Genomic DNA, 18,999 nt, shown 5'->3' with positions numbered 1-18,999 from the left:
TTGTGGCCTTATAGCATGTGTTCTTGAGGGTCCATTGATAAAAGCATTCAGTTATGCGAGCACGTGCCATCTCTTTATTTGCTGACAAAATTTTGCTTTTGTTTCTAGCTGATGGCACCCAAACCTCATTTTTTTTAACTTCTGGGTCCCACCTTACTGGTCCTTAATAAAATATTGTCTCCATTTTACTATTTATTTTCTCTTAAGAATAAGAATGAGGTTCAGGGGTTCATAGTGAACAACGTGCAGGTAATATTTGGTTGCAGCGATACTGTCTATGATAGAATAAGGTTTACCAATACTTATACTTTGAAAAGAAAACCTATACAGCTGACAATTTTTTATCCCCCCCCCACTGCTTAGATAACTGCTTATATATATATATATATAATATATATATATATATTATATTATATTATATTAAGTTGAGCTGATGTGTTTCCAGAAATCAAGGGAATTGTAGAAATTGGAAGTTAATAAACAAATGTACCTAAGTTTTTATTTTTCATTTTTTGAATGAGCATACAATGTTTTTTTTTTTTTTATTTATTTAATTTTTTTTTTTTTTTTTTAAACCTTTGTTGAAAGCAATGTTGATATTTATAGAGCTTTCGAATGATGCCTTCTTCAGGTGTATTAGTTCGTTTAGTTACAATGATGTATCCCCCTCTTAATATACGTGTATTCGTTGACAAGATATTAAACGCACAAATATTTAAAGTACCAATGAAGATTTGTTTCTATTGAAAATTATCTCTTGAAGCCATGTTTGTTGTTGTCAGCGTTCACCGCGGGTCCGTTGAGCTGGCTCCTCCAACTGAATTCTCTGCATCTCCTATAAACTCCGCCCAGACATGTCAGTTTGAAGCTGTGGTTGATATCGGGTTCAGCTATTTGTAGTTCCAGCAGTGCACTCTGTAGAGACGAGAACACAGGATCAGATTGGCATCTTGCTTCATCGTGCTGAGCCAGGTTTGAAGCTGACCACGATGTCATTTCTTCCAACCCTGGAGTGGGGCTAGTTTGATGGTGGCATAGATAATGTTAGCTGGTTGCTGGGCAGAGTGTGGCCAAACCATCGGAGACATCTTGAAAGGAGGGTCTATTTGAGGGATGGTATCTGGCTGTGCAAACAGATGGTGGTGTTTGGAACAAATTGGTGCCAGCGAACCCGAAAGATACAGCATAGATATTAGCGGTTGAAAACTTCGTTTGTGCAGAGAGAATGAATGAGAACGATGTTGATTGCTTCTCCAATTAAAGCCAGGTCCTGTATTTAGTTAGACTTCTTTTGTTATGGACACATATGATCTGTGTTGATGGCGGATGTGAATGGAGTTTGTGATTCTTTAGCTTCGGGCTTTTGCATTAGAGAACTAACAAACCGTGTGAATTATGTTTTAAACTAAAGTTTATTTACACATGTAGCATATGGCGCAGCAGATTAAGTAAGTTACCCTCTTCTGCAAGTTGAAGGTTCAATCCTGAGAGCAGGAGAAGCTCTAAATACAATTGTGAATCACTCAAGATTTCTATCCAGTCATGGTTCTGTTACCCCCACGGATCATATAAAGGCTTCCATGCAGATTCTAGAGTTTGACCAGATACTTGCTTTATTATCTTGGAGATATGAATGAAGTTTTATTTTACATGTAGTGACAGCATGGGCCAAGTTTTGTGAGCTCCTCATCTTAACTTGTCAATCATTCGGGATCAAGTTTCCATAATGCCATGTGACATGTGAGTGAATGTCGGACTCCAACTGGTTCTTTCTGACGATGTAGAGAAATTATTCAGCTATAGTTTAGTGAATTTGTAGTGTGTGTTTTGATGGTTCAGACTCTATGCTATCATGGTTGAAGTTGTCCAAAGTTGGCTCTACATTGCGACTGCCTATGGTTGTCTGGATATGTTGAACAAAGCTTTGGTTGGATAAACAGATGTACACGCATCTCGATTGAGGGTAAGTGAAGAAAAGGCAGCTGGAGAAAGACTTGAAATGCCAAACGCGAACAATGGCATAACAAAATGTAAATTATTAGCTTTATGGAGAAAATAGTGCTTGTTAAGATATAGTTGAGAAATCGATTTTTTAAATATGCCGTTTTAAGCAAAAACAATATGTACTTAATTGTCATATTGAAAATAGTAATATATTCAAAAATGATCAAAATTCATCAAGTAAAACTGCTATTGTGTTAGTAAAAAAAAAAAAAAAAAAAAAAAAAAATTTCTCTGGACAAAAAATATTGCAGCCACGACACAATCTAAAATATTCTTTTTGGAGTTATGTCCCCTGTTTGTAGACTCCTGCTGCTGCCTACTCAATAACGTCTAAGAAAAATGCAATTTTACCCAATTTTCCATAAAAATTTTAACTAAAAAGAAATTTCTACTTGATGATTTTTTTGTAATTTTTGGAAATATTACTATTTTTGGCAATTAAGTATGTAATATTGTTCTTGATTAAAGCAACATATTTAAAAAAAAAAAGAAGAAAAATTGATCTGCTGACTGTATAAGAAGCACAGAGAAAATGACTGTCCACGTGGACAGTATGGAACCGACATGTTAAATAAAGTGGGAGGGGGATACCTGTACATAAATGAACCCAGCCTTGTCTCCACTCGTGTAGTGGATGGAGTTAAATATATATCTAGAGAAACGCGCACATCAATCGAAATTTAGTATAAATATCAATGCTGATGAGGATGAAGTATGAGAAAACTTTTTTTTAAGATCTTCCATATTTAATTTCGTTCTATATAAACCTTATTTTTTTTTTTTTTATTAAAAAAAGAAAAATGTCCCTTTTGTACAAAGCAACCCCAAGCGCCTTCTTAGAATATGTCGATTTTCCTGCTCCCCCTAAATTGGCTGTCATTTTTGCCACCCGTGAACCTATTTTGGACCTTCTTATTTTTTTCAGAACCAAACGCCAAAGGAGGGGGATGTGGGTCCAGTAATAGAAGTGAGTAGTATTTGCTGGCCGGTCAGCCTCTGCAATTTTTATTGATAACAAAAAAACCGCTAATTACTGCGATCAACGATTTTTTTTTATTTATTTTCTCCCTTCCCTTTAAAAATATCAATTGTTTTGTTAAATTTAGTAGACCATACCTGCTCACTAGGACATGAAGAAAAAAATTAAAGGTGTTGCCGTAGTAGACACAATTCAATGCAACTTTTATTATCTTCCACTCCTCGCAGTTTTTATTATCAGAGGTGGGAGGCGAGACTGGGGAAGCGATCAGTACGAGTTTTAATAACTCCTACTGACTAGCGTCATTTGGAAAACAGTTTTTTCATCTTTTTGACTTTTGATGTATTTGCTATTGGTTGAAAAATATTTAACTACAAATTGTATTATGTCAAAAAAAAAAAAGAAAAGAAAAACGGACAGTAACTGCCACTCTCTACTCTCAATGATAAATCTTTATGTTGGGTTAAAAAAAAAAAATGTGTGAGTCTCTGATACAATAAAAGTTAGTCTCCGAAGTTGCTTTCAATAAATTTGACTATAATAATAATAATAAAAAAAAAAAAAAGTTCCGTTCTCTCACCTCTGATGATTACTGCAAGAAATTGCTGGCGATGATAATAATTGCATGCTATCTCCTCACTCCCTCTGCGTTGTCCTCCAATCTCCTATACCCGAGATGAAACTAAGAAAGTGATTGCCACCATGAATATCAAGTGACCATTTATTATTGAACAATGGCTTTATTTTTTGCTTATAATTCAATTTTGTTTTTAAGCTTTCATTTTTAAAACTTATTTTTAAGCAAATTTACTGTCTATTGCTTGAATCAAAGAATATAATGTTTAAGGTATTTATTTGCTTCCCCACCAAAGCAAATTAGGCACAAGGCCGTTTTTAATGTGGGGTAAAAACCAGCTCCCCTAAAAGTAGGCAAAAAGGGGGCACTCTGGTTACCAAAAATAAGAATTGTCTCAGTATAGAGGGGTTCCCCTTCACTGACTGGTACAAATTATCTCAAGTGCAGCATCTGCAGAACAGATACTACACTTTGATCCTGGCCCGAAGGCCAAGAACAACAGTGTATTTATTTGCTCCCCCACCGAGCAAATTAGGCACAAGGCCGATTTTTAATGTGAGGAGTGAAGGGGAAATGGGGACCAATTCCCTGGGGAGTAGGGGAGCTGGATAGTGACAATTGGTATGAAGGGTTGCCCCTACATTAACCAAGGTCTTATATGTGGGGTTTCCCCCCACATCTGGTCTTTGCTTGCAGTATCTGCCGGAACAGATACTACACTTTAAGATATTAAATCTTTTATTCGTGTTAAAAATACAGTCAAAATCAACGATGAACAAAAAACTTAGGCACATGGCCAACTCAAAAGGGGGGATTTTGGGGGTCGTTGGTCATCCTTGTCACTCCAGAACTAAACAAAATCAAAAGTTTCTCCCAGCTAGTATCTTCTTTCACCATAATACCGCATTCACCCTTTCATATTAGGGGACGTCCTACTTAACTCCCAGTTTTTAAAACATTTTTTATTGACGTGTAAAAACAAAAAAGATAATAAAGTGGTACAATAATTCATTTGTGTCGAGGGCGGGGGAAGAAAAAACAAAAGGCCAAGAACAACAGAAAAAGGCAAGCTTCTTTTCTATTTAAATTAATTTGAACTGTTTAAATTAATTTGGTTTAAAAATGGATCCTTTTAAATGAAATTTGAACATATACACTAGAATTTTTATTTTCTCTGTCTAGTATATTGAGCAATTTTATTTTGCTTGGATTGTCATGAATACTTCCTTCTAGTATTCGATAAGACAAACCACTAGATTCACCAACCTGTAATCTAATTCATTTCAATACCTCAAAGTTTGTGTGTATATGTATGTATATATATATATATATATATATATATATATTAGACAAATTTGTAGTATTCCAAATTATACTGGGTTAATAGAATTGCACAATTGTTCATATACCAATAAATTTAAGCCAAAAAGGAGAGATGACTTAAAAAGTAAGCTACAAAATTATCATATTTCATAATTGAGCATTCATATACTGTTTTAACAAAAAACAAGACTTCAAGAATGGGTTGATAGCAACAAAATGTGTATTTCATTGTTAGTTACAATTGTTTCAAGACCATTTGGACAAGTTCAAATAATGTGTCGTTTGAAAATTTTCACAAGAACAGCCTTTCTTCAGACTTATGTTTCATTGTTAAAGTGTTTTTTTATTTAATAAGTCTGAAGACTGTTCTTGTAAAATTTTCAAACGACATATTGTTTGAATTTGTCGAAATGGTCTTGAAACAATTGTAACTAACAATGAAATACACTTTTTGTTGCTATCAACCCATTTCTTGAAGTCTTGTTTTTTTGTTAAAACAGTATACATATACATATATATATATATATATATATATAACAAATCTTTGTAAACATAACCATGCATCTGCTTGATTATCTTTTTTCCTCTTTTTTTTCTCCTATGTTGAAATCATAATACTCTAAAAATATCACTGTCACTTTTCATTCTCCATGGAAAAGTTGAAAAAAAAAAAAAAAAAATTGCAGTTTTTTTTTTCGTTTTTTTTTTTTTTCTGTTGTCATCTGAAGATACTTCAAAATAGAATCGAAAGTATTCCTGATACTTATGGAACTTTTCATTTTTTTTTTTTTTTACACCGAGAAAGATAATTTAAGGGGGAAAATGGTCTAGTCAAGCAGAAAAATTATGTATAACAGAGTTTGTTTAAACGAAAAATATTGTCAAAATACACGCTCTCTCGTATATGAGTCTCCTCTTGGACTAGCAGTCGAATATGTTTGTTAATTATAATGCTCGTTTAGCCCTGCCAACAACTGTATTTAATACATACCAGAAAAGCTTGGGGGTTTGGGTCTACTCACCCTTACAACTGGAAATACTAGGTTTGTTGAAATACTTAAGGAACAATAAAAACATATATTAAGATGCAAAGGCATCTTTCGTTGCAGAAAACAAAAAAGAAAAACAATCCAATATTCATTTTGGCAACAGAATTCATTACATCTGCAGCATAAAAATTATCTTTTTATCAGACGGAATAATTACAAAAAATTTTGAGGTGCTTGTGTAGATTGAACTTTTTAAACCAATGTGTTTCAGATTAAACCATACGCAATTAGTATAGATAAAATTCTTAGACAATAGAAGCATACAGGTTGTCATTGATAAACGTACATCCAAGCTGCATAACATTAATGCGGGAATGCCTCTGGTCGATCCTTGGACAATTATTATTCCTAATATTCATAAACGACCTCCCTGATAATATTGTGTCCGAGATGGGTATATTTGATGATGATACAACGCTCTATAATATGCATGAGAGAAGAACAGGTGTACATAAATCTAAGACAATGGCAGAATCGTTAGAAAATGACCTTCAGAGTATAGTGGAATGGGGTCGCTAATGGATTGTAACATTTAATGCGAGTAAAACTAAGCTGCTCTCCTTTAACAATTACAAGACCCCCCCCCCCCCCCATATTCATGACAAATAGCACCCTACCTGAGAATTCTACCTTCAAACTCCTTGGCCTAACATTTGCGGGCAATATGAACTGGAACAAATATGTAGAGGACATTGCAAAGGCTGCTACAAAGAAGGTGGGTTCCCTCTATCAAGCTAGAAGACTACTCACGCCTGAGAGTATCCTGTACCTCTATAAGGCCACCATTCGCCCATGCATGGAGTATTGTTGCCACAGCTGGGCTGGTGCAGCTACCACTAGTCTCTCCCTCTTAGATAAAGTCCAACAAAGAGTTGTCAATCTAATCGGTCCCACTTTATCAACTAAGCTCCAGCCCCTGTCTCATCACCACAATGTTGCATCACTTACATTCATTAACCCTTATCCTCGAGCGACCTTTGGGTCTTCATAAGTGGTGACTCCCAAGTAAAAAAAAAAAATCCCAGATGTTATAGAGCTTTTTTTTTTTTTGTTAATCTCCTGGCCATCTCTTTCATCACCATAAAACATTTGAAGACGCTAATAAAAAAAATCTAAATTTCCACATCTTTTGTAGGATGCCTTGTAGAGATAAATCTTTTAGTAAGGTGGAGGGAAGGATAAAAAACAAAAATTGCTTTTTATAAGCAACAAATACATTTTTGAATTTATACTTTTCAGCATTAATAAAAATTTTTTTTTTCTCCAGCATTGTATTAAAAAACCCCAAAAAACATTACACCCCTACCTCTCTTTTCATGTAAAATTAAACTTGAAATATTTTTATTTTGTATGCATTTTTTTTCCGCATGACTTATAGCCATTTTGACTCTGATCTTCCTCTCCATTTATTTAAAAAAAATATTTTTTTTAAATAACCTTTTCTCCATTTTTTTCCGCCCCAATAATGAGTTTTTAACAGATATGTGTCGATGCCTATGTTGCTTTCAAACCTATCCTTCGCAAACCATGAGCAGATTATAATGACCCCCCCCTTCTTTCTATGTTACACATCATGCAATAAATCTCGGGCAAAATTCAGCTTCATTCAACATAGTCTCATTCTAGGTGATACACTGATCGCTATATTTTTTTAAAGAGAAAAACAATTGTTTGTTTGGTATAATAGCAAGATTCAAGAATCGAAACTTTGAATTTCAAATAAGAACAACAGTATCTGCTTAATTGGTGCAGCGATGAACATATCAAAAAAAAAAAAAGATAGAAAATCAATTATGAAAAGTTTACAAAGATATTTAGCAAAAATTAAGTTTTGCTAAATTGGCTAAGCATTTTCAGTTTTTAGAAAATACGGTACTTGTACAGTTTAGTCAAGACATTAAAAAATGAAATGTCGAAAAAGGTTATATTCACGTATCCGTTATGAAACGAAGTTCTCCGAAAAAAAAAAAAAAAAAAAAAATTTCACTTAATTTCATCAAGTAGTTTTTTTTTTTTTTTTTTTTTTTTTTTTTACAGCGAAAAAACAATTTGGTTTGATACCGAGCAAAAGGTTCGATTTTTTTTAGGAAGAAAAGCTAGAATTAAAGATGAGAAGGGGGTGCCGGCACTTTACATTGAGTTATCTCCCCGTGGCATGCTGTTCAGCTTTAGCAAATTTCACAATGGCTGACTTCAACACGCTCTCATAAGAATGTGTTTCTCCGCTGTAAAAAAAAAAAACTACTCGATCAAATTAAATGAAATTTTTTTTTTCGGAGATCTTCAGTCCAAAACGGATACGTACAATATAACCTTTTTTCGATATTTTCAGTTTTTAATGTCTTGACTAAACTTTACAAGTGCTGAAAATACTATATTATATATACTAGTATAGATAGTATACTAATACCTCCCTTTAAAAAAAAACCAAAAAAAATTTTTTTTTTTTTTGCAAAATAATTTTCACTAATTGTCTTTGAAAACTATTTTCATTAATAATTTTGAACCTTATTGTTTTTTTTTTTTTTTTTTTTTTTTTTTTGTAATTTTTGAATATGTTCATTACTGTGACATGACAGTTAAATAGATACCATTAGTTTTACTTAAAATTCAATTTTTCGGATTTTGCTAAAATCAAACAATTTATCTTTGATCTCAAATATGTCTCAGTTTTCAATTATCACTTCTTCATTGGAACCAATTTTTGTTCTTGGAGCATTCTTTTGAGATCTGCAGATGTGGAATCAATTCAAAGTGCAATTCATGTAGTTTTGCCATTACACAATGCATTGTCTTTGCAAAAAAGCTTCTTTTTTTTTTTTCATTTGTAGCCATTTCTTCAAATGTGCAAATAATTCATTTGATGATGCTTTTCGCAAGGTTATTAATGAATGCATATCCCAAAATAAAATACCTTGCTTGCTGAGGTTTGTGTCTGTGAATGGCTTTCACCTGCTGCTGTCCACTCGGCTAATTGCTGATTTTGGATTCTTCATGTTTTATTTATTGGTATCAAAAAATACTTTTTGTTCGGTTGAAATAGTTGCAAACAACACTTTGAATCATCAGCAATACATTGTTTCAACTGCGATCAAATACATAGAGGACATTGCAAAGGCTGCTGCAAAGAAGATGGGTTCCCTCTATCAAGTTAAAAGACTACTCATGCCTGAGAGTATCCTGTACCTCTATAAGGCCATCATGCACCCATGCATGGAGTATTGTTGCCACATCTGGGCTGGTGCATCTACCACTAGTCTCTCTCTCTCTCTCTCTCTCTCTCTCTCTCTCACTCTCTCTCTCTCTCTCTCTCTCTCTCTCTCTCTCTCTACCTACCACTAGTCTCTCTCTCTTCGATAAAGTCCAAAAAAGCGTTGTCAATCTAATCAGTCCCACTTTATCAACTAAGCTTCAGCCCCTGTCTCATCACCGCAATGTTGCATCACTGTGCCTGTTTTACAAATATCTTAATGGAATGTGTTCTGATGAACTCGTTTCATTTGTACCCCCTCAACGTAAATATCCACGACAAACCCGCTTAGCAATAAGATTTCACCCCTTCACTGTTGTTGTCCCTAAATGCCAGAAAGCTTTAGATTCTAATAGTTTCTTCCCTCTAACAGCTAGACTTTGGAATCCCCTCCCTACTGCCTGCTTCCCTGGCTGTACTGATATGCAGAAGTTTAAATGTAACATAAATAAATATCTTAATATTTCCTAGATATGGCCCCAATACGTCCAAGTGGCTTTGTAAGGGGTCAACATGAGTTAAAAAAAAAAAAAAAAAATGAGCACCCACTTTGAATAGTTTTCTCATTACCAAATGTTCATGCAAAATGGCGAATACACTGCATTTCCTCTGCTCCTCTGTCGTATAATGCAACTTCTATTTATGATCTACCACAATGAGTAAGCGGACTTTATTTTAGTCTTTTTCTAAGGCATTGTGTGTCATTGGGCCATAATTACCCCACCTAATTGTAAATAATCTTGTGCATGATAGTGGTCTAATGGATACTGTCCCTGAATATGGCAATGATAAAGCCGATTTTATCTTTTAGAATTATTTAACCATTAATTCTGCTGGAAAGATATGAACTCATAATTGGCCCACTGCTACAAGTAAACGTAGCAACTTGTGTTTGATTTTGTATTTTTTGTGATTTTGAAAACTAACATTTTAATCGACTGATTTTTTTTTTCTTTTTCTTTTTCTTGAACCTTCATATTTCTCTTTTTGTCCTCTTCTGTAACTGCTTCTTAGTTGTCGTATTAAATATTTGCTCTCGCATGTCTCGAAATAAGCAGGTTTCTTGGTGTCTGCGAAAAAAAAAAAATTCTTTACTAACAATACTCCAAATTTCTATACAACAATTATCGTAAAATGTTTCTTGTTTATACATGGTTTGTGGTGTTTGTCCCTTTTTTTTTCATTTACTTTCAAACTAATCTTAATGATCTCTTTCAGCACTTGAAGTTCAACCCTGCCGTAGAGAAGAGGCTACGTTCTTTCCCATTAATTCACTTTTTATTGATTTTGATTTTGAGTTTTAAAGAACCTCCAGAATTCAACCTCTCCTCATGAACTAAACAATATATAGAAAACCTGCAAAACAAGTTTTTCTACGTTCATATAATATAATAAATAATATAATAATATTTCGTATAATAAATAATATTTTGTATAATAAATAATATTTTGTATAATAAATAATATTTCGTATAATAAATAATATTTCGTATAATAAATAATATAAAACGTTAAAATTGACTTTGTAAAAACTCTGGATAATCTTGCGCAAACTTTCACTTAATTTAGACCATTTTTTTCTTAGTTGTCTACATTTGCAATAACATTGGTTTGAAATTATACATTTTACACATAGTCTTGTTTTGGCTGTTGTAAATCATGAGATGTCACACAAGGTCAGGCATGACAAATAATTATATGAAGCTGTGCTGCTTCCCAGATCACACAAGTGTTGCAGTAATATCTCTGGTTTCGTCTTTAATTCAGTAAGTGTTTTGACAAGATTCTCAAAGGCATAATGAAGTCCCACCACAAACACCAAATGAACGATTTTGCAAAAGCCTAGCTGGTTTGAAGAGTCATCTACGTGCGCATCGATGCTCTACATCAATCTGAAGAGATGGTCACTTCTGTCCAGAAGTGACATTTATCATATATCTAAATAATCTTGGAAATATTATCAATGTGATGGTGAACTTGATGTCCTCTAGACTTTTCCTCCTTTGTGGGAAGCCGGTTCAACCCTGTCTTGGTTGACAATGTCAGTCACCCTCTTCCCCCTCTGTAAGATTTGATCCTTTAAACCAGCCTTTTAATGTAATGGCATGAGCTGATTACTATTAAGGGAGTGGGGGGACTAAATTTTAAATGTTATTGATATATTATCATTGAATCACTTTTCAACCAGCTATAAAACGTGATTGTTGAATTAACAATTATTCAATTTTTCAGTGTTGATGCGTTTCAAATAATAACAGTAAAAGCTAAAAATCGTTTATTTTGAGTTGTCCACTGTTTTTCAACTTGCCTACATCAGTGTAATGTTTGAATTGATATACATTCAAGGCTATACTTGAATAAGATTCATTTGCGTTGAATGTTAAGAAAAATGAAAGTACAATTTTACTGGTATGTTAATTTCAAATAATATTCTGATGCCCGTTATGTTAAAGACAATTTAGCCAGACTTTGATTAACTTTTAAAAAAGAAAATAATTTTAATTTATCACCAGTATTTGAGAAAACGTGCAGTCTGCTCTTTGCCTAACCAGGCTAGCATAACATTTGGTAAAACTTCCTGATATTACATATTGTTAAATAGATTTTAATTATTTATTTAGTACTCGATTCTTGCCCAGAATTTCGCATATATAAAAAAAATATGTACAATGTACATACCCATGATGAAACAAATATCAGATTCCAAAAATCATGTAAATTGATCAAGTTTTATTTTTAAATAGGAAAATCAAATTTTATGAATATCGGACTTTTGTCTGCTGGTTTCAAAGAAATGGAAAGAAACAAAGGTTGATAACTCAACAATAATCCAAACTTACTAAATTTATGCTGTAATGGTTACAAATTCCCATTAATCGTTTAAAAAATTTTTTCTTGATAAAAAAAAAAATACTTGGTTAATTCATGTAATTTTTGGAATGTTTTCCTTTCATCACATACCTCGTGCAGATTCTTCGGTGCTTGTATATTATAACGAAAAAAATATTGAATTTCAAGTAAAAACAAATGGTATCTATGCAATTGGGTTTCAAATAGTAACATATCCAAAAATTAAAAAAATGATAAGGTAGAAAAATGATTATTCATGAAAAACAGTTTCTGATAAAGTTTAGATTGGGAATTCAATTTGTCCAACATTTTTATTGACGTTAATTACATGACCTAAGCAGCAGAACTTTATAATTATCCCCCTGTCAACTTTTTTTTTTAGTTAGCATAACAGCAATTTCGCTTCATTTTACAAATTTCTTTTTTCATTAATAATTATTTTTCTAACTTATCATTTTTCGTAATTTTTGGATATATTACTATTTGAGACCTAATAATTCACTTGAAATTCAGTATTTTTTCATTATGATGTAGAAGTGCCGATTTTTCTTTATTTTTGTTTTGCAATACAGGGGGAACTCTGGACAAGAACCCTGTAGCAATGGTTCTGTACCAAGTTTTACATAAATACTTGAGGAATACATTAATAAATATTTGTATTAAACGTAAAATTAAGAGGTTATTTCAGAAGCAATTAAAGGTTGAATTTATCTTTTTTTTTTTTTTTCTGATGTGAATCGTCCCATATCTGTTAATGAATTTAAAATTTAATTTTAACCATTTCTTTCTTTTTTTTTTTCTCAATTAAAAAGTTTATTTCAGAAAACAAAGGACTTTATCTTCCAATTGGCATAGGGGGATATCTTCATTTCGGTTATATTGAGAGCAGGGTGGTATTTCTCCTTCTACACCAGAGGGAACTTTTTAGTAGATGTAGATGATATAGCGCACAATCACATTGACATACTGGTTCTCCCCAGATCACCAAAGTTAAGTCACGATGAGTCTGGCCAGATGGGTGACCATTTGGGAAGGTTGGGCACTGGTGTACTGCGCCAAGTTGTAGAAATTTCCATATCTGAGGATGCGTTTAACTAGCAGAGATACCCCCCCCCCCCCCCCCCGAATCAAGATGGAAAGCTACCGTTTTTACTTGTCTTCCTGAGATTACCATTGCTCGACAATATGGAAAGCCATGATCGCCGACGCTGTTAAATTAGCGGGTCTGCTGCATATGTGCAGATGAACTTTATAATCTGCTCATGGTTTACGAAGGATAAGTTTGAAAGCAAACGCTCCTCCCATAAATATTGGAATATACCCCCCCCACCGCTAGTCTGTAATAATGCTTAATTTTTCACAAGTCGCATCTTCCACTTGATGCAGATTGTGAAGCAACATGACTTATTTTTCGCCATTCCTATTGATCCAGGGCAAGTTGATTGATGGATGTCCAACTGTTGAGAGATGTCCAATCAAAACAATTTTTCTCTCCATCTTCTCCTTGGCTTTCCTCTGCCTTTTTTACTTTCTAACGTACCCTCAAAGCATAATTTTGACAGGCCAGTGGTTGATCGTTTGATATGGTCAAAAAGTTTAAGGGTTTTACTTTTGATTTTATCAAATAGAGAGGGTAGGAAATTGGTTTGACAGAAGGTGGATATATTTTTTTTTTTTTTTTTTTTTCCCGATCAGGCGATTTTCCTGTAATGAAACCCATTACGTAATTTTGAAGCGCCTCGATACGATTGACTAGTTGTTTAGTCTATGTAATGCAATTGAGGCCATATGAAACTACTGGGCAGACATGAATTAAATACTGTTTTACTTAAACAGTTATCAGCACCCTTTTTGATTTTAGAATCGTGCTGTGTTTTTGGAAAGTCGCCCAACCCAGCCCGATTCTGTGTTTCAATGTCGTTTTGTGATCACTGGAGAAAGTCTGTTTATGCGCTAAATAAATGAATTGGGTGACCTGTTTGATAATGATCTTGATAATGCTTCAACTATAATTGAATACGAAGAGGAACAAACAAGCAAAGCTATTTGTCATCAAGATGCAGCATGATTTCATAATGGTGCGAGAGCACTTTGTTCATTACTTTTGTTCAATCTTAAGACGATGGATATCCTTGTACAGGTGCTTCCGCGTATAATTGGGTTATATTAAGGTTTATGCAATCCCAACCACACATCTGAGTTGACATGGCTTGATTCCAGAAACAAAGAAAAATTCAGGACAACTGAAAACAATAGCGATAAGTGAAGAGCACATACAACACTTATTTTTTTATTTTTGTTTTATTAAATGGTTACCCATATTATTACTGACCAGGCTTAATGTTGCTTAACTGGTGTGTCAATGAGATTATGCACTTTGTTCATAGTAAATTAATTGTAATGATGCACTGATATAACTTGATGTTGCCCATCTGGTATTCTACATAAAATTCCTTTCATGGGTCTGATGCTTATAACATTAAGCAGAACAGATGGCCTGGAGAACTCTTATAAGAGGATGCTGGTCAGTTGCCAATTATACCTTTCAGTAAGGTCTTAACCTGAAATTCCCAAATGGTTATCCATCTAATTATTGACCAGATTCAATGTTGCTTAACTTGGTACTCCGAAGAAAAGTAGCATGTCAATGGTATTTATAAGCATGTCTTGGAGACTTGTTATCGACGTTCCTCAAATTGAATTAGAGTATATTTTGTATAACTTGACCTTTTTGTTTGGTGTGGAAAGAACTCTCGGGTTATGGAAAGATGATTTGGTTTTATAACCATGGACTACAAGGAATGTCTCCTCCTCAACCATTTTTTTTTTTTTTTTTAATAATTTTCATGCAATAAGAATATTATTTTGGTAAGTATAAATTGCTAATTATTGTAAAAAAAAAAAGAAAAATGCTTTTCAACAAGAAGTATGTAAAATTTCTTGAAAATTTACTTTGTTCTTTGCGTTTTAACACAAATATCAGTTAAATATTCTGCAATAATTTTAATGTTAGTTTGAATACTGTTAATAGTTTGAATACTCTTAGTTTTTAACACAAATATCAGTTAATCATCTTACAAAAGTGAGTCAAAAATGTGAGTTCAGTAAATCATATGACCAAAGTCGGCAATTTGGTGCTCCTATAGCGTGATTCCTACCCTATTTTTCGTGTTTAAGGTGATTCTTACCAAAGGTTGCTGGAAAGATGGTGGGATCCTTCTACCGCTCCAGAAGATATCTCACTACTGATGCAATTCTCTATCTATATAAAAGCCAAGTACGTCCAAGGATGGAATACTGCTGCCATAACTGGGCAGGAGCTGCTAAAAACAGCCTATCCTGCCTTGACAGAGTACAAAATAGACTTCGTGGCTTAGTGGGTGATGCCCTTTTACCCCGCAACCTATCTCCCACAGAAGAGACGTTGCGAGCCTATCCTTGTTTTATCGTTATTTCCATGGCAGGTGCTCGTCTGAACTCCAATCTCTGGTCCCCCCTTGCCAATCTTTCACGAAAAACACCCGTCTAGCTGAATCCACTGTGAAAAATTTCCCCCACTCTTTATCTGTGCCTAAATCAAAACGTGGATTCCATGAACAAAGCTTCTTTCTTAGAACTGCACGCCTGTGGAACTCTGTTCTGTCTGCCTGCTTCCCACCTGACTACAACTTGGATGTTTTCAAGTCCAACGTTAACAAATTCCTAATGAACTGCCCCCTTAAGTAAACGCTTCATCAAGTCTCCACACTAAAGTAATGTACTTGCAATAACCCTTATCCCTGAATGGCTTTCGGGCATTGATAAGTGGTGACCTCAGTGTAAAAAAAAAAAAAAAAAAAAAAAAAAAAAAAAAAAAAAAAAAAAGGAAGATAGAAAACTCTCTTCTATAAAACATGAAAAATCCATAAAACGAACTTGAAACAATCAGAATTAACTTTGGTTGTCAATATTGCAAAATTTAATTTTCACTAATTTAGTAAAAAAAAAAAAATGAGCAAAAACTTGTTTAATGTCGCTTAAGATTGCTACAAAGCAAAGTGGTTTTGATCTCTTTTCAAAACATACTGGCACTGTTCATCTAAGTGTGACTTGAGTAAATGCTGTGGAACTTCTTGCTTTTTCTTGAAAATCTCGATCCTGTTGTTTAATGAAATCCTTTCAATTTGTTGGGTGTGTGCTGGAATCACCCATACTAACGTAGGAACAGAAAATAAGGGTAGGAATCATACTATAGTAGCCCTGGGAATTCTAAATGGCTTTGCTTTTTTTAAAAAATAATGTTGCATGCCGTCATACATTTATTCTAAAGAACCCTTTGTGTATGACGCAACAACAAAACCTTTGTCTACATTTTGTTTTCAGATAGATTACATTACTCAGGCTTATTATATACTTGTGATTCTTACAGTAGGATGTTCCATGAAACCGCAATGACGTTTTAAGATAAGTCACATTTTATTGATTTTAAAGTGACCACGTCTGTTTGTAAGAGAAATGGTGTCTATGAACTCCTGTCAATTTTGATCTAAAGACTTGAAACTTGACTACAACTTGGATGTCTTCAAGTCCAACGTTAACAAATTCCTAATGAACTGCCTGCCTGCCTCCTTAAGTAAACACTTCATCAAATCTCCACACTAACGTACTGTACTTGCAATAACCCTTATCCCTGAGTGGCTTCCGGGCCTTGATAAGTGGTGACCACCGTGTAAAAAAAAAAAAAAAAAAAAAAAAAATTTCATATACAGTGGATTTGATCTTGAACAAATTTGATTTTTAATTTTTTTTAGCGCCAGTATAAGTAGCTGATAAAGGGTCAAGATTGTAAAGAAAATTTTTTTTATTTTTATAACTTTTAAAATCAGTACTATATACTGAGTAAAATATATTGATAGATCATAAAATGTAGGAACACAATATTTATAAATGTTTATAAAAAAAGTAATTAATGAAGAAAAAAAAGGAAATGTTTATACATCTTAGCAACAAATGTACATAAATTTATAATACTTAGCAGATATGTGTGCTCGTTTCTCGTACAAAATAGTTGTGGGCTGTTATCCTCATCTTCATAGTTGTTTCATGACGTTTCTGCTCTTCCCCAGCCTTCGTCAGGTGGTTAATCGCGATGGGATAGGGATGCTGAATCTCTTGACTTTATTCTCAGTAAATACTGCCTTCCATAGTTGTTGTTGTCCCACCATATTTTGGCCCGCTTTGAGTAGGATTAAAACCACTATTTTCAGACAATGCTCATCTAGAACCTGGCGCTGTGGATCAAAGCCTTGAGTCTCTATGGTTCCAGGTGAGCATTCTCGGTTTCAGTCCTTTAGTCGTGGGTCACAAGTTTGGCTGGTCAAAATATAGTGGGACAACAACTATGGGAGAAAATAATTAATGAAGGCCAGAGGAGTAGTTGGCTGAAATGTCATGAAACAACAATTATGAAAATGAGGATAACTGTTCGCAAATAAAAAATATACAAATTCCTCATCTCAAAAGATTCCAATAAAATAAAATAATAAAATAATAAAATATTATCTTATTTTTTTTTCATATGTTAGAGTTCATCTTGCTTTGTTCAGATCTAATTCAAGTTTCCCAGGGTAGATTAGTGTGTTTTAAACTTGTCTTCAATCTAAAGACGCAAAGAACTGAGATTTGTGTTAAATGCACTTTTTTTTTTATTATAAACTTGTTCATGGTGGTATTCACTTTCTTTTAGACATGTTAACAGTAAAATCTCTTGTGGTTTTATATCCATTTTTCAAATGTTTACAACTTTGGATTTTGAAGAAAATTTTTTTTTTTTTTAAATAGTGTGAACCCCTAAAAGGAAAAGTTCACAAAATTCTCACCTGGAGATGGACTGAACCGCCCAAGGATGGGGAGGATGAATTGGACCACACACACCACGAAGAAAAGAAAGTAAGCGCAGTAAGTATATACAGCACTTTATATTGAAGGTATTGATATATATATATATATATATATATATATATGCTAAATTAAATCGCATAAATATACAAAAATACTTGCTGTGATAATATCTAATGTATTCATCGTATTTATGATACTTGTGTAATGTAGTCTAAAATGTCATCTTCGTCAAAGTTTTTATTTTGATTGGCAGAAAATCTATGATCTTAAGTATTCACATGTCAACAAATGTTTATCAAATATTTGAATACTTAAAATAAGTGTTTAAATATTTGATATACATTTGTTGAAATGTGGATACTTAAGAGCACCAAAACTTGAAATTGGGATTTTTTGTCACGAAACACTTAAAATATCAAGGAGAATCTAATCATAAAAAAAAAAAAATCATAGCTGAATTCCAAGTATTTTTGTGAAAATCTTTGATTTCAGCGAGGAGTTTTTGTGATTAGATTCGCCTTGATATTTTAATCTCAATTTCAACTTTTGGTGCTTACGGCGTTCTTCCACCGAATGTATTGTGTGTGTGTGTGTGTGTGTGTGTGTGTGTGTGTGTGTGTGTCAAATTTAAAATTCAACTGCTGCAAGACAACATGTGGATCTTTACTAATTGATTTTTCTTTCTCCAATTTTACAACATGGCAAGAAAGAAAAAAAAAATGTACAAAATACTGAGAATGGAGTTTCACTCCGAAATATATTTAAATTATAAATTTCAAACAAGTAAAATATTCATTTTTGTAAAGTTGTGTTGTAATTTGGCTTTCAAGTGCACCTGATGCGTATTTTACATATATATATATATATATATATATATATACACACACACGCACACACACACAATTTTTATCAATTGATCATTTAAATCAAACATTCAAGTATATAAAATTGTTGATAGATGCAATTATGGAATTAAATTCACCAGAATACATATTCTTTTCTTAAACCAGTCATTTAAATTTCTTTAATAGATAAAAAAAAAAAAGAAAAAAGATGAATCACTTAAAAAAAAAAAATTGAGCTGATT

General features: G+C 33.3%; 1 protein-coding gene across 41 annotated transcripts in view; it reads left to right on the top strand.

Moving 5' to 3' along the window:
* Positions 1-18,999, top strand: part of LOC145270472 (ATP-dependent chromatin remodeler CHD4-like) — a 251,553-nt gene that overhangs the window by 100,981 nt on the left and 131,573 nt on the right. For 37 of the 41 annotated variants that reach the window (XR_013865378.1, XR_013865376.1, XR_013865377.1 and 34 more), the window contains 2 exons: positions 2,930-2,971; positions 17,853-17,969. Coding sequence is in view for 37 of the 41 variants with exons in the window: in XM_080126123.1 (XP_079982249.1) it covers positions 2,930-2,971; positions 17,853-17,969 (159 nt within the window). In the remaining 4 variants the exon portion in view is untranslated. The remainder of the gene's footprint in view (positions 1-2,929; positions 2,972-17,852; positions 17,970-18,999) is intronic. The other 4 variants (XM_080126108.1, XM_080126107.1, XM_080126139.1 and 1 more) reach the window with 1 other exon arrangement.

The sequence above is a fragment of the Euprymna scolopes genome, chromosome 46 (assembly GCF_053919585.1).
Source record: "Euprymna scolopes isolate OS-2025 chromosome 46, ASM5391958v1, whole genome shotgun sequence".
NCBI classification, from domain to species: domain Eukaryota; kingdom Metazoa; phylum Mollusca; class Cephalopoda; order Sepiida; family Sepiolidae; genus Euprymna; species Euprymna scolopes.
This window is presented reverse-complemented; position numbering and strand designations above follow the sequence as displayed.